Source organism: Rhipicephalus sanguineus, chromosome 2 (assembly GCF_013339695.2).
Source record: "Rhipicephalus sanguineus isolate Rsan-2018 chromosome 2, BIME_Rsan_1.4, whole genome shotgun sequence".
Classification (NCBI taxonomy): domain Eukaryota; kingdom Metazoa; phylum Arthropoda; class Arachnida; order Ixodida; family Ixodidae; genus Rhipicephalus; species Rhipicephalus sanguineus.
The window spans coordinates 35,258,594-35,280,206 of record NC_051177.1 but is presented as its reverse complement, the minus strand read 5'-3'; the positions used below and the strand labels follow the sequence as shown (position 1 = coordinate 35,280,206).

The 21,613-nt window shown below is 45.2% G+C and overlaps 2 protein-coding genes across 2 annotated transcripts; both read left to right on the top strand.

Moving 5' to 3' along the window:
- Positions 1–5,192: 5,192 nt before the first annotated feature.
- On the top strand, positions 5,193–8,199 carry LOC119382726 (uncharacterized). Its single transcript, XM_037650560.2, has 8 exons — positions 5,193–5,613; positions 5,690–5,788; positions 5,877–6,020; positions 6,271–6,397; positions 6,514–6,589; positions 7,526–7,598; positions 7,674–7,796; positions 7,934–8,199. Exons 1-8 carry the CDS (start codon positions 5,281–5,283, stop codon positions 8,033–8,035), a joined length of 1,077 nt encoding a protein of 358 aa, XP_037506488.1. The 5' UTR covers positions 5,193–5,280; the 3' UTR covers positions 8,036–8,199.
- Positions 8,200–8,656: 457 nt separating this feature from the next.
- Positions 8,657–21,587, top strand: LOC119382724 (lysosomal aspartic protease-like). The gene is made up of 9 exons (XM_037650558.2): positions 8,657–9,298; positions 10,310–10,448; positions 11,500–11,623; positions 12,413–12,546; positions 14,397–14,581; positions 16,828–16,950; positions 17,589–17,736; positions 18,563–18,661; positions 21,017–21,587. Exons 1-9 carry the CDS (start codon positions 9,087–9,089, stop codon positions 21,185–21,187), a joined length of 1,335 nt encoding a protein of 444 aa, XP_037506486.1. The 5' UTR covers positions 8,657–9,086; the 3' UTR covers positions 21,188–21,587.
- The last annotated feature ends 26 nt before the right edge of the window (positions 21,588–21,613 follow it).

Here is a 21,613-nt window from a genome sequence, read left to right as displayed (position 1 = left end):
GCCGTCCCGAAAGTGGGACCAGTTGATAGATCGAATACATGCGCGCTGTTTGCGAATTTTCTTATTAATAGTGAAAATAATGGGGTAATGATCGCTGCCCCACGTGGTAGAATGAGTCTCCCAGCGTTTAACTACTTTTGCTGTGGCGATGGTTAAGTCCGGAGTGGTATCAGTCTGCTTTGCGTGGAGCCCCGCCCTAGTGTGAACCCCAATTTTGTTGCAAATGTGAAGTGGAACCGATTCCAGTTGATCAGCCAGAAGGCGTCCTCTCGAATCGGCAGAGGTATATCCCCAGATATCACTTTTGGCATTGAAGTCTCCGCCTATTACGATCTTAGTACTCTTGGCCTCGTGCAGCAGCTGCTGTATCCACACGTATTCGTCCGGTGAAGTGGCGCCGCATCGAGGGCGGTAGTAGACCGAAACGGCCACCAGTGAGTGTTGCCTGCCTTTGCCCGGGAGAGCGAGCTTGACTGCCACGAGCTCCCTGTACTCATTGCTTGCTCGTGTGGTTTCCATAAGTATTGCAGTGCATGACTTGTGAACTAAGACGGCCGCCTGCCCTTTCGGTGGAGGGACAGGATCAGTGTGCTTCCTGGACGCGTGAGTGATTGTTGGGTAGGCGAATGTCTGATAATTACATAGCGAAACTGGACCCCTTGTTTCTTGCAGCAGAATGATGAGAGGGTTATATTGGTCAACTTGATATTTTAATGCTTGGACATTCTGAGAGATACTTCTGCAGTTCCATTGGATGCATATACTATTAGGAATTTTCATGGTTATTCCCTGCTGCGGTTGCGGGCGCGCCGGTAGTTCCTCTTGCATTCATCTGCGGTCGCTTTAATTTGTGCGATTTCCCGCTCATTTACTTCTTTGTGTTGCATAATTACTTGTTCCTGTTGCGCCATGGCTCGCTCAATTGCTTCCATGCGGGAGTTCAGTTTCTCGAGGAGCTGCATGATGGTATCAAGTGCCTGGTCCGTCGTGACAGATGATTTTCGGTCGAGGGTGCTAGGAGTCCTCTGGAGCTCATTGTGCTTTTCAATGCGCGGCTGCGTCGCAGGGTTAGCTTGCACGGTGTGCTCTGCAGCGGTTGGTGATGGTTTCTTGGGGAGCGGTGGTCCATCCGTTTTTTTAGGCTTTACCTGTGAGGGAGAGTTGATCGCCGTTTGTTCGCGGATTCCTTGCGAGGCCTGTATCCAAGATGTGATCTGTTGCTGCATTGCGTCTAATTTCTGTTGCATGAAGTTTTCCATTTGTTGCTGGAACTTGCTCCAGGCACCTGCCGAGGCTGCCTGAGCTTGTTCGAAACGGTCAAGTCTATCCTCAACGTTATTGATGTTTATTCCCGCGTTCGACGCCGTCACCTGTGACCATGTCTTGGGCGGGGTGCCTGTGTTTTTATCTAATGGTTCTGGCTGCTCTCCTTGGTTCGATTTTGCAGCAGCATTCTTCTTGGGGAGCGGCGGGCTTGTGGCTCTAAATGCTCTCGTGGGGCAGTTTGGGTCCAAAGAAATGTGGCCCGCTGCTTGACAGGCCACGCAGAACGGTGTCTCCTCACACTGACTATCTTCCTCGTGGGTGCGGCCGCAGTGACGACACACAGCTTGCGATGGGCAAAATCTGGCCATGTGGCCCAGTCCATGACATCGAAAACATGCTAGGGCCCTAGGCCGGTGCTCATACACTGGGACAATTTCGTAATCCAAGGATAGCCGTCTAGGAGGCCGTGGCGTGTCAAAGGTGATGAGAAGCATCTGTGTCTTGCCCATAATCCGAAATCCTAGAATGTTAGCAGATTCGCAACGAATGTGGTTGGCAATGTATTCCTCAGTGTGCTCCGCTCTTATCTTCACGACACCCTTGCAAGTGACTTCAGAAGGTTGAGTTGCGTCCACTATCTCAACAGGAATCCTGCGCGCCTCAACTACTGATCCCAGTGTTAGCGTGAGCTCTCTTTGTGCTAGCAAATTGTGTAAGTGTTGCTTATCCCAAATGGACAATCTAACTGCATTGGCCTTGACTATATACTTAAATGCAGAATGCTCGGCTGCTACGCTGGTGGGAGCAGTCTGTCCTATTAGGCGAGTAATAGCTGACTTTGGGATCTCCTGTATAGACATTTGGTTAAGCGGCCTGACGAGCACGAAAAAGTGAGGCCTACTCACCCGCTCCGACCGCAGTTCGCCTTTGAGTCGTCGCGTCGTGTATCTGCGGTAGTGGACCGTGTCCCAGTCCGATGGGTCGTTGTCCTCGTGCTCCATGCTGTCCTCGGAACTCGTTGTAGTGAGCTGCGTTGGCTTCGAGGATGCTGAACCGGCCGACGCCGCCGCCGCGTCCGCTTCAGGTGCCGGACGCGTTCCCAGCATAGTTGAGCTGGCGTTCCAATGTTCCGTTGCAATTTCATCCGTACGAGAGGCCATGAGTGATGCTGTGGGGAGCTGCAGTTGCTGAAGTGGGCCTAAGGGTTCAGGAGCGTTCACCGAGTCCATAGTTGCAGCGGGCTTAGCCACGGTCGCAACCGCCAAATCGGCGCGGCCGTACGCGAGGCGAGCCCAAGCGTCGTTAGGCCCAACCCATCAACGAGGAGCAAACTTCCTGCGACGAAGAAATTATCCGCTGAATGTCCAAGAAGGCACACAGTCCACTGACTCCGGTGGTGTTCACAGTCCTGCTCACCGAAATCCGAAGGCATATGGTGAAAAACTCCACTAGAACACTACGCAAAAGGCAGAGCCCATGTGAAGCACGTCTGAACGTGTTTCACGCTTGGAGCGTCTCCATTGATGAAATCGATGGGAAAGTAAGTAGTTCTTGGAATGCAATATCAGGGAGAAGGCGGTCCCCTCCCCCCCCTCCACCGTTCGCACGCCTATGCATGTCATCACGACGAGTAAGTAAGGAACGGATGGAATGATCGATGGCGCATAATGATGGTGCGTCTACTCTGTTTCCTCGTCCTTGTGTCTTTGCGCTGCCCTCTCTCAACAGCATAATGATGGTGGCAATTGTGAGCTAGGCCTGCAGTAAGGGGGGTCCGGGCCCCTCCAACTTCCGCGCGTTCCAAGCCTGCTGACGAATTATTTGATTGTGCAGGTGTGCAAGGCCCGGAATGCTCTGAAGGACGTTCGGCCCGTTGGTTTAGCCGTCTATGACACCGAGTTCGACGACTGGTCTAACAGCTGCAAAAGCTGGAACAAGCTCGGCAACTACACACTAACGCGCGCCGCACGCAGGACGGCGGACGTCATAGAGAACGCCAAGCACGCACAACTGGATTGTGCCACGTTGCCGAAGTAAATGAACGCATATGTTCCTCTGGGTCAATAAATTTATCATGCCACCTGGATGCGCCTCTTCAACGAAATACACAGGCCCGTTTTACAAGGGGGCCTACATAACTTGTGTAAGCGGCTTTCCACGACTCGGATGAAGGTGCAATGGAAGACCGAAACATTAGGCTCTTTTAGCTGAGCGTCGCTTACGATCAGCCCCTCGCAGATGTAGCGTCCAGAGAGAGTGCAGGAACTGCATAGATTTCGTGTTTTTGACGAGCGCGTCTTGCCGAGACGCGGTGAGCTCTGGTGCAAAACGACGGCAAAACCAAGTGGACGCACCTTCACGCTCCGGTCAATTGGCTTCACGAGCGGAGCGAGAGATGCGTTCTACGTTCCGACGGTCACACGATCGCTCTGCGCACGCGCACTACAGTTCTTTCAACGTGTTTGTGTGTTAAACGCGCACTACAGTTCCTTCTACGCGTTCGTGTGCATTCGCCGGTCTGACCCACGGTGCAAGATATATACGCTTTAGGTGGGGACACTCCTCGGCTTGCATGCAGAGCGCGTTCGACCAGATAAAGTAACAACGGCGCGCGTCTGTCGGTCCGGTGACCGCTTAAGTAGAAAAAATGCTTTCTGCACCGTTGCTATAGCAACCAACGTGGTCGGCGGCAACGCCGGCGTCCGCCGCATGTGTCGTTTTTTGCTCGCGAAAAACGCAGTATGCGTTTCTAACTTTACTTGCTGGCGTGCCATGGCCGCGTTCGCTGACTAGGAAATTCAGATTTCCCGCGAAGCGCCAGTTGCTACGGGAACGCGTTTTTGTGTTGAAGTTGCGTCATCCCGCCGATAGGTATCCGCTGCCGTCAGCGGACCGACGGGTGCTCAGCGTTGTTACTTTATCTGGTCGATGGCGTCTGGCGAGTGTCCTCACCTAAAGTGTATATATCTTACACCGTGGTCTGACCGGAGCGGACCGTCAATGCCCAGCTAAAAGTGCCTATTGTAGAGTGGAGATTCGATTCCACTTCTATATTCCTCTTCACGAGCGTCATTTACGGGAAATGGCCCCCTCGGGTCGCACGCTTCATCTACCCTAATTGGCGGCTACATTTTGTTCTAGACATGTATACTGCTGGAATGAACCTTGAGTCAACATGATGGTTTATAATTTGGGTCGCTACAATGACGGGTTTACCTTGAGCGCCTCACTCAAGGCACAGTGCGGTTTAACGGTTTAACCCCCCCCCCCCCCTTTCTTACTGGTAGAGGCTGAATGGAATTGGGGAGTTGAGGTGGCAAATACGCTCTTTCTGTATTCTGTAGCCCTATTTGGGTGAACGGCTCGATATCTGTCGGCGGGGGGGAGCGATGGGAACTCAAAATACTATGGAGATCTGCGAGATAATGTGCTATATGGAAAACAGCACACACACGCGCGGCGCTGAATACACGGGCGCAATGTTGCAGAACCCCAAAAGTACGAAAAGTGATACGCAGACCCTCGCTCCCCCGCGGTGGGTTGCGCCAGTTTACAAGGATCAACCAACCAACCAACCAACCAGGGGCGTAGCCAGAAATTTTTTTCGGGGGGGGGGGGGGGGGGTTCAACCTTACTTTATGTATGTTCGTGCGTGCGTTTGTATGTGTGCGTGTATATATACGCAAGCAAAACTGAAAAATTTCGGGGGGGTTTGAACCCCCCCAACCCCCCCCCCCCCCTTGGCTACGCCCCTGCAACCAACCCTCGCTACGGCGCGCCACCATTTAGCTTTAGATAGGAAACTCTATGCTTTAGATAAGTGAACAGCGCTCGCCAGCACGACGAGAATAAACGCAACCGAAACCAAGATAATGCTAGCAGACACGTCGTTAGCCAGCCGTAGAACGCTAAAGAGTCGACGCAATCCGAAGTGTCCGGTCTCGTGTTTACAAGCGCGCTTTCTTTAATCTAAATGATGTGGTATCGGCGAAATTGTTAGTGCTACAATATAGTATGTTTCCGCTCCACGGCCGTATCTACGCGGACTGCAAGCGCGATTTGGTGTTGGAGTTGCTAGAAGAGTTAAAATCCAAGAAGAGAAATGAACGATCCGAGGCGCAACGTGTACGCGTCGAAGAACGCTGCGAACCGCTGTTTCACTTCTTTCCCCGGGAATCTGAACCTGAACCATTTGGTGATGTTCTCGACGTGGAAATGTCCGAAGGCAGTGAATCTTACGAAGAAATCGTGCCTAGCAATGGTCTTGCAAACAAAGGACCCGATAGGGACGAACTTGAAGTGTGTGGGGCCCCGGACGATTTGACTGACCTTCCAGAAGAAGTACAGGTAGCCAAGTTTTACACTATCTATCATTAGTTTTTTTCATGCGAAGATGCTCAAGGCTGATTGCTGTTCGGTGCAGGTAAACATTTCAAAGATTAAGGAGGCGCTACATTCGTGCGACGAGACGGATATTCGGACAGCTGACCTGTCCTTTATGGTTTCTGCAAAACCAGAGACGGTACGAAGGAGCATTACGTATTCGGCACTGCTGTATTATAATGTAGTGTAGCCAGTGTTTCTAACGAGGTGACGTCGGGTGTTTTCAGGTCGCAGCGGTTTGTGATGAACTCGAGACGGACGCTATAGCTGATTCAAAGATGCAGCTACTGCTGCGTTCGTTTTCAGAGTTGAAATCAGAGATAAGCCTCATCAACGGTGTCGTTTTCGTGAAGTGTGCTCTCCTGCCTAAGGTACTGTGCTGCCTTGTGTTCATTCACACATCAGAGAAGCGCCCCAGTAGTACTCTTGAGGTCCCATAACAAACCTAGTTCATTTTATCCCTTAGCCGATTACCTAAATGTGGACTGCACAATATCACACTTTCCACAGAAGCATGTTTAGCAGTAACTTAAGGATTTAAATTAATATTTATTTTTTCTGAAAGGTTGCGTTAGTCAATGGCTTGATTACTATTCTGAAGTGCTTTAATTTCTTTCTTAGGTCGCTAACTTGGAAGAAGGCACCACGGCACGTTCTCTTATAGATTCAGTCATAGCCTTCGCACAAGAGATGCCACATGTTACAGTTGAAGGCCTTCTAGTCCCACTGGTATCTGCTGATAGCATGGGTTAGTATACAGAGATTTTACGTATGTGGATAAGTCTGTTTGTGTAGAAACGCTTTAACTAAGACTATGAGCTCCTTACATGAACGCTTGTCTCGGCTTTTTTGTTTTTCATGTAGGTAAGGCACAGACAGATGTTGTACAGACACTTATCAAGGAAGGAATACCGAAAGACTATGCTGCAATGTGCTTAAGGTACTTATTAGCCACTTCTGAATTGAGCTACTTGACATAGTGCTTCTTGAAATTTGGTATGGACAGTGTTCTGCTAGTCATATTACTGGTTTTTATTCAAAGAAACCAACAGATATGCATAGTACGGGGGGTTACCAGTGTCATGTTGCATTTCCATGTGTTGTATGATATAGTTCGAATTTACAGCCCTTTCACTGTGGAAGTAAGAACATACAGCTTACCAAAAAAAACTAACCAAAGGGATGAATAATATGCCGTCACTGCACTGGTCAGGTATTGTAGCATTTAGAACCACTTGTTAATTGCTCAATTTTTTATGTACTGTAAGAAGTGTAAGTTAAAGCACAAAAAATTTCAAAAACAATCCTTGTGTGTCATGCCAGTTCATCTGCATTTGTAACAATGTCTTAATTCGGACTCGAAAACTTGCACTTTGTACTGCTCCGTGTTTACAAACTGGCTGTGAAGGAACTACGTACTGCATGTCCATGTAATTACGTGTGACTTCTGCTCTCACCAGTTATTTGCCATCCACATTTCAATTTATGCTGATAGTACAAAACTTCATGATGCTGCGATGTCGCTTGTCAGATAAAAATTTAATGAACATTTTCACTTCTGTTTAATGCAGCACTGCTTGAAAATATCCCACTCTTGTGTGCTAAAAGCCCACTGTAATTCAATATTCTAAGATGCCCAATCTAGCTGTAACATTGCGGCTAAAAGTGGCAAAATAAGGACAATATTTGAGTACTCACAATTGCTAAATTCAGTTATTCAACACACAGTCTTCTTTTCCCTCACTCGTGAGTCTGTTGCCTACACCCAAGCATTTAGACTGTGAGCATCGTGATTGTGCTTAGTTGTACGGTAGGATGTTGTCATTAATTGATTGATGTCTCAGCACACTGTGTAACGCAAAACACCACTGTGCAGGAGAATGCTACAAGAATCAAGGGCCTGTATTGAAACACATGTCAGCTTTGTTCACACTATAGTCCTAAAGAGGGTAAGAACTATGCCTCCTCAGTGCTAATTACATTGTTTTTCTTAAGGAAAAAGCTGGAGCAGAATTCCTTTCCAGGGTCCACTAGAAAGCGTGTTCACAGAATTAGCCCACTGGCTTGCTTCTGTCAAGGATGAAAGAAGTGCTGATAGCAAGTTTTCAAAGCTGCTTATGGATCTTGTCAGCTTTTATGGCCCACAGGTAACCCCCTTGTTTGTGTGTATGTATGTGTTTTTCAGCACAGCTTTCTTGTTTCTGTAAGGATGTAATGCGTGACACCTCGTAGTGCAGTATACATAGTAAACACTCTAACTTTTTTTTTTCACTTTCCCTCACAGATGTCACCTGCTTGTTTGGACAGTGTTGTAAAAGTTGTCAGTGTGAACAGGACGCTGCTGAAGAAGCCAATTCAGAACATGCTTACAAAACTTGATACGTGAATGCACACCTACAGGTGCACAGTAGCATGGCACTGATCTGACCTAGGCAATGTTGTTACAGTATGCACTGTATAATGTTAGCTGTTATGTGTTAGGGAAAATTTTCGTTTATATACAAATGTAATAAAAAGCAAAGGTTTATTGCATATAACTGTCTTCCATTTTTTCCTCTTGCACAAAGTTTTGTTAATGTAGTACATGTTCATATAGTCCCTTATGCTGAGGAAATATTCACAAATATGTTACTTGTACGTACGTAATATGTGCCTAGTGGACAAATTTTTATACTTAAAAAGAAACAATCTGCAAGAAAAAGTTAGAAAGCATTTGTTTGTACGAACACCTGTGGTAAGCTGCTGTCTCTGTTGAATTCCTGTTTACATTTAACACATTTTATCTTGAGGATATCAGGAAGTCTAATGCATATTTTTGTAAGCATAGTTTGTGGTTTCAACAAAAGCATTGGGTGTCAGATGTGCATGCGCACAAAAAGAAATGTAACGGTAGTGGTTTGGGTTTTTAGGCACCGCTTGAGTAGGGGTGGCGAGCGCCTGCGGGGCGGTGGGGGGGGGGGGGCAGCTGCCCCCCTAAAATTTCCGCCTGCCTGCCCAGTAGCAAACATATTCATAACAGCACATAAGTTCCCAAACTCCCTGCCCCCCGAAGAAACCCGCCTGTCGTGGGTGACCCCCCACCCAGTAAAAAAAAAAATCCTGGCGTGCCGCCCCTGCGCTTTCTAGGCTTGCGTTATAATTTTCTTGAAGCCCTCTAATGAGTGGGCGCTTAATTAGTTCTCGTCAAGATTGCACTTAATTAGATAAACAAAGCAAAACCTACGAGAAAGTAACGCGGGTAGTTGCTTTCTCATCGTCGTATGCATACCGCTCTAAAAGCTACCCGCTTCAATCTCTGTGCCGTAAAGCCACGCGCGAAGGAGGAGGGGGACACCGCGGCGCACGCATGCAGTGTGAATGCCCTCGTGCATGATGTGCCGGGACCAGTGAGCCACATAAACGGAACCAGGCCGCGTCGATAAGAGGGAGCGCCATCGATGCTTCGGGGGAGGTCAAGTTCGAAACGGAACCTGCTGCTGCCGGCCGACGCGTCCCTGCTGCCCGGAGCAAAGCGCGTGCGGCTTCGAGGCGACGGCCGCGCGCGTGGAGTCGCATTCTCTCGTCGAGTCCAGTTGGCGGAGGATATGGGCGAATCGCTCCGTGTTTTCACTCTCCTGGCACTGGTCGCGTCGACGGCATCCCTCATCAGGTGAGCATGATCGCCGCATACTTACCCCCGCTTCTTATTCTTGTCCCCACCCTCTCATTCTTTCTAGTTCAAGTAGCGGGACCCGAAAGTAGCTCGAAACTATGCGTGCAGGAAACGAAGCGGTGGCTGCGCGAGGCCGAATTAGCCGATAAATCCGAAATACCGCAAATGGAGAATCGGATTTGGCATATCGGAAATCGGAAACTCAGCGTAATAAGATACGGCTTTCATTCAACAGTGCTCTCAATCACAGCCACAGGCGTGTCCATTAAGGGAAAGGGGGCGGGGGGTCGAAGCGGGTGAAGTTTCACTGCACCCCCCCCCCTTCTCTACCGTCCCCCACTGAGGCTCTTACGATGAGATCGCAGTGCGAAGTCGCGGTATTAAAAAAAACAGCCTGCCCCCCTCACCCTGCTATGCCCTCTCCCCTCTCGTGCGCCTTCCCCCTTCTTTACGGTACGAAATGCCTTCGGCAATTTCAATCCGCGGCTGGGTTTCGTTCTGTGCATTCATACTGCTGGAATGAACAACATATAGGTAATTATCACCATGCGTAAGGAATGAACCGTGCGTAATTCAAATTCAAAATTTTTATCACAACAGTAACTGATCAACTTTGCATGTATCCCACAGTATGTCTGCCGTACGGCTTCTGCGAAATGGGAAAGTTAACCTCTCACCTGAAGCATGCCGATGTTGGGCGAGGATTAGTTACTTTTATAGTTCTTAAAGTTCCTTACCGAAAATGCATAGAAAATCAAGTCGCTATTATGAATGCCATATGACATCCATGTAGCCACATTGGCACTAGATGTAGCATAATGGCTTGAGTAATATACATATTACTAAATTTCACCAAGAGGACTTGCTAAGAAGCAGCCAATTTTTTTCCCACTCCCTTCCCAATCCTTTGACAGGATTTTATTCTCGTACGAAATTATTTCAAAGGGTATCAGAGAAAACACGTACGGTTCACTGTGTTTAACAACTGCTTTCTTCTCTTATTTTCAGCATTCCCCTACATCGATTCAAGTCTGTGAGACAAACCTTGGGCGAGGTAGACGCCGAACTAGTTGTGGCCCAGCCGAAATACTACAGTGATGGAGGTGCTCAACTGCCAATTCCAGAGCCACTGTCAAACTACCTTGACGTGAGTGATCAGCACGATGCCATCCAATGCACCAGCATGCAGGTGTTTCTCACTAAAAATAATAGTTTGACCTTTCGTTTGGGGAGTCGGCACAGTGCTCTCATCTCTTTTTTTCCTTTCAACTGTGGTACTGAAAAAAATGGCTCGACATTCTGTTAGCTTATTTACATGTAACGCATCTGACTACGCTATACCACAGAAACATTGCATGAAAGTGAAAATGCATGCGGAACTTTCAATGACTGTAACAGGGCTGATAAGCACTGAAGAACTTTGATGTTGGATTAACCATTTAGCCTTAATTATCATTTCTGTAACATTATAACCTTATACTAGTGTCAAGTTCAGGCATATTTGCCCCTGGTTTCTAATTCGCATGCCTACACTTTTTTTCTTTCTCGTCTGTCTAGGTGACGTAAAACGTGAGTACACAGTCATTTACCTAACGGTTTATCTTTCTTACTTCTTTGTGCTTGCCTTTTAGTGTAGCTGACCTAACACAGCTGCAAGTATCATTCTTGATGGGCTCAGGCTTCAAAGTAACCCGGACCTGGTAGCTAAACAACTTTACTGCCCTACTATTGCCTTGTGGCAGTGGTGTGCATGCCCAATGAAAAAAAAAAGACTATCTGATGTTCAGGGTTACAAGTTCATTCGTTCGTTCATTCATGAATTCATTCGTTCATTCAGAATATTCTGCAGTGCCATTGAGGTTGTCAATATTCAAGATTGTCATCATCAGCCCATTGTTCACTATAGATGAAATCCTTTCTCAGTGATCTCTAATCACCCCTGTTTCGCAATAACCAGCTAGATTTCTCTGCTTGCAAAATTTTCTATTTTCAACACATAATGATCTGCTGCGTCTCACTGTATTTCCATGCTGTTTGTTCCCTTGACCTTCTTCACATTCGTATTGGCTAACTTTTGTGTGCTGATACTGTAAAACCTGTGATATCATCGCTGAAACTCCAATTTAATAAGTCAAAGACAAGTATGTAGATATGAATGTATTTACGCAGATAGTCCCATTTAACGCACCTTATTCCAGGCTCAATACTATGGGCCAATCAGCATAGGAGTACCTCCGCAACCTTTTCGTGTTGTCTTTGACACGGGCTCATCCAACTTGTGGGTTCCTTCAAGACGTTGCAAGTGGACCAACTTTGCCTGCTGTAAGCTGCTGTTTACACTTTGTTGCAACCCACAGTAGTAATTCCCCTTGCTTCTAGGAGACAGGAATTGATTATCTATGGATACCTGTTCTTTCATCAACAGCTCTGCAATGATGTGAGATGTCTAAATGTTGAATTTCAACATGTTTAAGTGTTGAATTTCTGCACTGTGAGGAACTTTGAAGGGAGTTTTGTTTTTAACGCTGCCAGTTGTATGTGTAGCTGGACATATGTCTAGATGCTGGAACTGGTTGCTTGAGTGTGCCTGGAGACATATACTAGCTGGTTATCAAGACTATCACATGCAAATGCTCTGCCCTGTAGAAAGAAAACAGCATGCAGTTGATAATAAACACCAGGTTTCTGCAACGTATGGGTATAGGATTGCTGGCAATGTAAGTGATCATTGCAATGACTGCTCGCATTATCAAGCTTTGCAATGCACGAAAGATGATTTTGCTCTTGCTGTTGATGTACGATATGTGTGAATTTTATTTGGATGTCATTATATTTAGGTGAAAATGATTTGTTTGGACTGTATGATAGGCACGAGTTGTATTCCAGCGCTGCTTTTTATCATCTAGTTATTACATCTATTCATGAGACGCACCTGATTTTGAGAGTACTTTGCTGGAGTTGGAAAAAGTTACTGTTATGAAAGCAGTGTTTTAGCTACAGTCACTCTTGGTAAGTACAATGTCCCTTCTTATTCAAATAGTAGCGTAGAAATATTTTGTTCCACCTGAGTCTGCTCAAATGTGATTATTAATTCTTCTTTTCCGATTACAGTGCTCCACAAGAAGTATGACCATACAAAGTCAAGGACGTACCGTAAGAATGGCACAGCTATATCATTGCGCTATGGCACTGGCAGCATGACCGGCTTCTTGAGCGTAGACACAGTTTCACTTGCAGGCGTTGATGTGAGTGTGTTTGGTACGGACATTCCCGTCTTTCACTAAGTAGAATTTTTGGGTTCAGCTATTATGCATCCTGTGAAAACTGCGCTGAACCTAAAGACGAGAATGCTACAGACACTGTGGACAGACATTTAACTAAGGAGTATGTTGCTAAGCTAAAGTGATTAAGATTCAATTCAGGGGCCTTACACGCCAAAACCACAATAGTATGGTTATGAAGCAGAACATAGTGGCCCTGGACTAATTCTGACTTAGCATAGAATTGAAAGATGAGAAGACAACACACGTCTGACTGTAACACAGTATTAGGTCTGCTACGAAGTACTATCGGTGGGTCAGCTTGTCGCAAACTGTCCCTGTGAAAATTATACTTTCACATGTGTAGACACTATCTTAAAGGGGTCATGAACCACTTTTCCAAGTAACGATCTAATGGCCTCAGTATCGGAGTGTACTGCCTGCCGAATCGATTGCCGCAAAAATTTCTCGAATCCGTCAAGAATCAGCGGAGTTACGGGGGTTTGGCGCACGCTCCCAGCGCTTTCTCTCTTTTCTCGTGCCGACGAGCGCACTGGAAGCTAGACAGGGAGGGATGGCATGGGGGAAAGAAGTTACGCCAGCGCGCGTCATGAAACGCGATCGCTCTCCCGCTGTGATTCGCTTGCGCGAGTGCGGCGCCGGCAAGTGGCGGCATTCCGCGGCAAGAAGCGCATCTGATCCGAACGCCGCTCTCGATTTACGTCGGCTATCGGCCAATAAGCATGCTATGTCTTTGCGACGTACAGCGGACAGACGCCCCGCCCACCAACGAGAGTGAGAACCGGCCTCTGTTTGAAAAGAGGGTGCCTGGGGAAACGGCAACTTCGCGCTCCGCTTGTGGCCATTACGCGGCGCGCACGACTGTAATATTTGGCAGAGCAGTTCATAGCCGTGTCAGCTTTCCGCAGGATGTGTTTTTTCAATCAGCCCAAGGGGTGCTTCATGACCCCTTTAAAGGGGTACTGACACGAACATTTTCAGTTGTAGTTCTTTTGCGTCAAATGAAAGCCCAAGGCCTCAAGAGCCTAGAAAAGGTAGTGCTAAGCGTGAGTGCATCCTGAAAAAGTAATTACAGTGTGTTTTTAAAAGCTAGTTTCGGTTCCTACTGTACCCTGACGTCACAACACGGTATGAGTTTCTCGTCACGTGCTCGCGCAATACACAGTGACGTTTCCACAGCCGCTCCGTACCGTGGCTCCGTTGGTGATGCACAAGCGGCCATTTTGAATGTTCTGGTGACGCACAAGCGGCCATCTTGAAAGTTTTGGCACCCGATGTCATCAGAACTAGCCAGACTGCTGCGTGAAGTCACCAGAATTAGTACTGTAGCCTGATGTCAAGCTAGTGTCGATGTCGGTAGGTTCGCCATGAAAAAATTGACGTTAATATAAAAATAAAATATCTTATCAGCATTTGCTGAGCTTCACACTTGCTCAGAGTCGTCTCTGCATACAGGAGATTTGTATGGCAGAGTAAACTTGCCTTCGAAAAAAGGTGTCAGTACTCCTTTAATAAGAACCAGCAGACAGTCAAGCCAAGGAAAGTATAGGGGACGTTGTTTGTAGTAATTATTATATAAATGTGAGGAAATTAAAGTGGACAAAAGGGTTCTTAAGGTTGTGTCTAACAAAGAAAAGCAAGCCCTTAAAATTTCCCTCTTGCATTCTTTCATTTGTTTAGCCACATTCATCATTTTACTTAATGTCTGCGCTTTCGTTCATTTACAGAATGGTATTCACCGAGAGCTGTTTATTCCAACCAAGCATCATTGGGTTTTACGCAGAGCAATGTACACCTTCATTTTATAATTGCAGGTTCAGAACCAGACCTTTGCTGAAGCAGTCACTGAACCAGGTTTGACTTTTGTGGCTGCCAAGTTTGATGGCATCCTAGGTCTCGGCTTTAAGAACATCGCTGCATCTGGTGCAAACACCGTATTCGACAACATGGTCTTGCAGGGCCTCGTACCACAACCTGTTTTTTCTTTCTTTCTGAGTCGGTGAGCATTGTTTCCTTGTCATGTTATGCTCTTGTTATTGCCTTGTTGCCTTAGCTGCTTGGCCACCCTCAAAGAATTCATGGTTTGAAAAGTAAGGCATTTAAAAAGCACGGGTGCAATATGAAGAGAAAAGTCAACACTAACACCCACCATCTGTTTTTTTTCTTTCTTTTTTTTTTTTTTGAATCTGTGTTTTTTACACTCGACTTTTCAAACCTTCATCTCTTACTACGTAACTTCCCAAGCTTTTTGTCATTCTAAATGATACTTTCCGACGTTCAGCCAATTGAAGCATACTGTCAGTTTGTAGTGACTGCAGTTTGAATCATTCAGAAATTTATTTACACAATCCCTGATTCAACACACTACTTTATATTAAAAACTATATTACTTAAATGAGGCTCTAATTTAATAGATAGTTCCTTGTTCCCACTTCTTTGGGTTCCCAGAATACTGCTAGGTCTGCTGTAGCAGTTGCAAAAAAAGACATACCTATGCATAGCACTGGACAAAGAGAATTTAGCTAGCAAAGGAACTTTTTATTAAGGCGGAAGCCTTAGTTGCCTCATCAAACGTGATAATTGACCATCGGCATCGGCATCAACACGAATGATGCAAAAAATTATCATCTCGTGATGACGTCACCATATGCCATCATAATGCGACGATGTCATGTGTGACGCCACATGATGACACCGTCATCAAGCCACAGTGTCATGTGTTAGCGTCATCATGTGTGACATCACATGATGACATCAACACATGGCACCGTTGTTTGGTCAAAGATGGGTCAATCACGGAGGCAGTGCAAAGCCAGGTGAGGTGCAGAAAGCTTGCAATGCCACCAATCCTGGGCGCAATGCAAAAACACATTAGGTGCAGAAAGCTTTTGGAGGTTGTGGGGGAGGATCAATAGATTGACTAAGAAGAAGAAGATGATGGCTTTCGTCTTCGAGTCATCTTAGGCAAATGCATAAGGGACCCTGTAAGCTTATTTGAAAGTTAATGTGCCAGTGAAACAGTACTGGAGATGAGTATATTTCAAAACAACTCATGATAACAGGCCTTGTTGAAATTTTGAACCAGCTGAACAACCATATGCACAATTCTTTTTTAGAGCGCAGCTCTTAGGCGCCCGTTCCTGCGTTGAGTGGCGTCGCCGTTGCCGTCGGTGGCGTAACCGATAGACATGAAAAAGTAACTGATAGACATCAAAAAATAAAATGAGAAGAAAATACCCAGGATCAAATGGGATTTCAACCCGGGCCCTCTGCGTGACATCGATTATTCTAGCACAGAGCCACGTTGGTGCTTGAAACTCATTTGCAAAAAGACCCCATACAGGCGTCATGTCGCCTGTATAGGGTACCTATGTAACCTATGTAATATAGCGTGGCAGAAAAGTAAAATAACAACCAGTCATCACACAATGCTAATAGCACAATGAGTGTGTGGATTAATGCTTCCCACCCACTGCAAAGTGCTCAGCCATAATTTTTCATTGTCATCAGCCACATGCAGCATCAACAAAGTGCACATAATACCTTACACATGTGTAGCGGGTACCTCGCTTATCCGCAGAAAGACAAAAATAATTGCGTAGTGGGTGCTGTCCTAATTCACAAATTTCATGGTTTATGGTGTAGTGGATACCTTGCATGTGCACTTGTATTAGTTGCCCCATGAGAGTTTAGAACGGGCTCTTTAAAGGCCGCTCTTCCAGCTTTCGATGGGACTGTGCTGCGTGTTCTGCGCAGGCCTGGCGTTTTAGAGCGCAGCTCTTAGCCACCCGTTCCTGCGTTGAGTGACGTCTGCGTAACCAATAGAGCGACCGAGGACAAAGGAGAAAAAACGCGTAGCACTCGAGCGCTGGCAGTTTCTTTGGCAGTATGTAACAAATGTTACATTGATACAACTGTGGAAAGCCAACACTTCAAACACAGATGGTGTTGCCCCAACACGAAGCTGCGCTCAGAATTCAATTATGCAGTATCGTAATCGTCGGTGAATTTTGCTATCAGTTTTCAGTGTGCTGTTCATCAAATCCACTTGTATCCTTTCGTTCAGTCATGCCTAGCTTTTGCATAACCTTCATTTTACAGAGGCACCCAGTAGTCAGTGGCACATTTTCAAATGAACGGAAAGGACAGTGATTGTTGCGAGCAATAATGATGATGATGGTAGTGCAGGATGGCCTTATTTTTCATTGCTTAACAATTCTCTTCCTGCGTGTCTTTTCCTTTCAGAAACCGCAATTCCTCAAGTGGTGGTGAAATTACATTTGGCGGTGTAGATAAGCGCTTCTACAAGGGCTCCATTGATTATGTACCTGTCACAAAGAAAGGCTACTGGCAGTTTGCGATTGATGGGTAAGCTCTGTAACTACACTCAAACCTCGATATAACAAACACGGATATAACGAATTATCGGTTATAACGAAGCAAATGAAGAATGGTCTTGTCATAGATACAGTGTTAAAATAAATGCTTATAACGAATTTTCGGATATAACGAAGTTATTTTCGTGGCAGATGTGACTTTTTTATAATGAGGTTTGAGTGTAGTTTTATTGCACTTTTTTTCACACAAACGTATTTAGAGGAAAGTGAAGGTCTTTTTTATTTTTCCCTCATTTCACAATATAGGTTATGCTGACCATATGGTTCGCTTGAATAATGATAAAGGTCAAAGCTTGGAACATGGTAGAGGATAGACCATCCTGCAGTAAACATAAGTGGGCTGATGATGGCAATGAAAAACAAAGGTTTAGCCAACTCTGTGCTGTCCTGTTTTGATTCTTAGTAGAGGTCTGGAGACTGTTTCACTTACATTTGGTGTAACACAACTACAGAAAGGTAGTTATCAGCAAAGCTAGCAAGATTGATCGAGAGCATTGAGCAGTTGTCTATAAGAACACGTTTGCGAATGTAGAAAGGGCATGTGATTGCTTTGCTTTATCACCTTTGGGCTGTTCATGCATGATGCATTGCTTTCTTCCAATATTGCAGGATATCTGTGGAAAACAACTCACTGAGATTCTGTGTAAACGGCTGTCAGGCTATTGCGGACACTGGCACATCACTAATGGCCGGCCCATCTTTAGAGGTCATGAAACTTCAGAAAATTATTGGTGCCTACCCTTACTCGCATGGTCAGGTATAGACACTTCTGATCTTGTGCATTTGAGTGGCTGGAAATTGATAACTTTACATCCTACAGTGGACACAAATGTGACAACTAAAATGGAGCAACACGGCTAAGGCAACATAGAGGCACACAGATTTGACATTTGCAGGCACCTGCGTGTGTCGATTCTAGGCACCTTTATGTTGTCTTTGTTTAGTTCCACCATCTTAAAATTAGCGCCTCCAACTGATGCGTTGTGCACCCCAGCATAATAATGTAAATGAAGACATATGCTGAAATATGAAAAACATTATGCTGTGCACAGAATACTGTACCATATGTAACAAAAGCAACACCATTGACCACAGCATGTGGGAGGGGGGGGGGGGCAAAGTCTGCCACATACTTTGCCTTAATAGGGGGTGTGGTCGCTGCGATGAACCTTCGGCCCCCATGAAGGGGAACCTTGCGCACGCCTATGCCATTGACCATATTGCATGAAATCTAGATCACCATAATTACTTTATTTTCATATAATATATAGATCACTATATAATATAATATAATATAATATAATATATATATAGATATATTATATATAGATATAATATAATATAGATCACTGTAATACCTTGTTTTATTAAAGTAATGACAAATGACTTCGCATAACACCTTTCATGAATCATTGAAGAGTTTTATTTATGTTTTATTTAACGAAAGCATGTGTTTTCTGCTGTTTTATGTCCTTGAACTTGCCTGTTGTAGACAGCGTGATTTGTTACCTGCATGTTACTGCTTGTATCCTGTACTGTACTTGCTGTGAATGTCCTCTCATGCCTAACTTTCCTCTCTCCAGTACACAGTGAAATGTGAAGACGTGCCTAAGCTTCCGGCCGTCACATTCCATATAGGAAATCGTACGTACACTTTGACAGGGAATGATTATGTCCTAAAGGTGAGGTCATTTGGCAACCTTCATTTATGTATATCATATTGTTATGAAAGCACCTGATGAGTGATTACGATGAATGTGCCAATTTCCTATGAATATTAACCGCTTTCAGCTTTTTACTAAAATCAAACTTTGGTGCAGCTTTGCATTCAACACTACGCAAGATGTAACGGAACAACTTGGGCAGAAATCAGAACCAACTAGCCCAATCTTTGATGTTGTTAAGGCATACCATTTGATTGGTATCTGAAGAGTCATAAGATTTAAACACAGTGAAATAAACAACCATGCCTTTCTTCAGTAATGCATTATTAGCAGTAGCGGATGTAAGTATATGTGGGATAACCACTACTTTACAGTTTTGGCTAATGTTTGATAAACACCTTTCATTAGTTGCCTTAAAGGAATACCAACGAGAAAATTTCATGTCCCACTGTTATTGGGTCTGTAGGTAGCTGTCAATTCTATAATTAAGGTTTGATCGGCACATCCATGTCACTGAACATGGATATGGCAGTCATTTGTGTCACAGACTACTTAAGGGCCTGCCAGTCAACCTGGTGCAGTGCTTGAAGACCACACAGTGACCATCTCTCTGAATGCTGCCAAACTGGCCCTTCCACTATTCCCTTCTTCTGGAAATGCATGGAGACACCCTCTCCTGCAGATGCATCAAGTGCTGAATACACTCTGCTTCTGGCATTATGGCTGTAGTGTGCATTAGTTTGCTAATAAGTTCATTAGTGTCTACTGATTTTTACTGCCATTACCGAAAGAAAGGTATGGTCATCTCTGTTGAGGTGCCTGCTTTATCATTTGAGGCACATGGTATAGTACTGGAGCTGTAGTATGCACACCATGTGAGTTGTGGCTTTGTTTGCACGGTAAGCTGCTCGCGTCTCAGTGAAATCTGAACACACAGTCTCATGATATGAAAACTTTAACACTTTGTCGTATGCAGAATAAGTTAATCTGAACCGTTTCACAATTGTTCATTAGGGCAACTTACTGAATGGTCTTGCATTTTCTATTTGTGCTTTTAATGTAATAATTCTTTCTACCTTGTGTCCTTTCAAACCTACCGTGGTGGTCTAATGGTTGTGGTGCTTGGCTGCTGACCCGATGGTTGCAGGATTGAATTCCAGCTGCAGTGGCCACATTTCGATGGAGGCGAAAATGCTTGAGGCCCGTGTAATTAGATTTAGGTGCAAGTTAAAGAACCCCAGGTTGATCTTTAAAAGGCGCGAAAAAAACCACAACGGACAGGTAGGAAGGAGACAGGACGACACGCTTCTAGCAACTGAAGCTTTAATCAAAAAGCAAAAGAAGATATACACACACATTACAAAAACAAGAAAAAGAACTAGACCACCGCAGAATGAATATGCATATAAAAGATAAAACACCGGGCACGTTTTTTGTCACCAGCTTAAGTTATATCAAGGTAATCTACCTCTCGGCTTGATAGCGCTACGGACGGACAGCTTATGCAAGAAACACCCGATTTAGAAATATAGGCGGCTTCCACAATTTCACGAGTCCTTTGAACTCGGTTCGAAAACAAAATAGCTGCTTCTTTAAACAACAAGCTCTCGCGTGTTTGCCCTGCTGTGGAGAGGATGGTTGATAGGAGATGCTCTGAATACGGTCGTTGCCGTGTAAAACATGTGAATACCTATGTGCCCTGCCGCGTTGGCGTAGTATATAACATACCTACAACTTGCAAACGGACATACATAGGACAAACTGGCCGGTGTGTAAACATACGCTTGCGTGAACATGAAAGGTCGTTGAAGACCGACAAGCTTTCACACTTATCTGCGCATTGTCATGCTTGTGGGTGTCTTCCTTTGTTTAAAGAAGCAGCTATTTTGTTTTCGAACCGAGTTCAAAGGACTCGTGAAATTGTGGAAGCCGCCTATATTTCTAAATCGGGTGTTTCTTGCATAAGCTGTCCGTCCGTAGCGCTATCAAGCCGAGAGGTAGATTACCTTGATATAACTTAAGCTGGTGACAAAAAACGTGCCCAGTGTTTTATCTTTTATATGCATATTCATTCTGCGGTGGTCTGGTTCTTTTTCTTGTTTTTGTAATGTGTGTGTATATCTTCTTTCGCTTTTTGATTAAAGCTTCAGTTGCTAGAAGCGCGTCGTCCTGTCTCCTTCCTACCTGTCCGTTGTGGTTTTTTTCGCGCCTTTTAAAGATGAACTTCAACCAACTCGCCCAACTGTCCCTGCTAACCCCAGGTTGTTGAAATTTCCGGAGCCCTCCATCTACGGCGTCTCTCATAATTGTATCGTGGTTTTGGGAAAACCCTAAAACCCTAACAGTTATTATATTATTATTGTGTCCTTTCAGATTACACAGTTTCGCCGCAGCCTGTGTCTTTCAGGGTTTGTCGGACTTGACATACCAGCCCCACAAGGACCTCTTTGGATCTTTGGTGACGTCTTCATAGGCCGATACTACACTGTTTTTGACTACGGTGCTTCACGTGTTGGCTTTGCTGAGGCTGCGGAAGTTGACTGACCTGCTTTATTGCCTTCTTTCTTCACTCTTCCGGTTCTTTCTGCCTTTCAAGTTTTCCTCCAGTACACCGTACGTGGGCATTAAACCCTGCTGCAGCGATGTAAGCAGGCATATGAGAATCTACGTGTGTGAATTTTTTTGTTTTACTTACTTCTCGAGAGGACATTCTAGCAGTAAAACAAACAGTATATGTGGCCAAATACTGTACGCTATTGGTAACTGCTTGCGATTTTTATATAAGGAAATAAATGTGATTGAATCGCAGTAAAATTGTTAGTGCTAAAAAAGTCACTGTGAGTGGAAAAGAATGTGTTGCTTGTCCACAAGCCTTTGTACAAAGGCAGCTTTTGTACTGAGCAAGTCATTACTAATACTAAAAGTCCGTATGTATCACACAAAGATGTGCGTTCGTGGCAAATAAAAGAA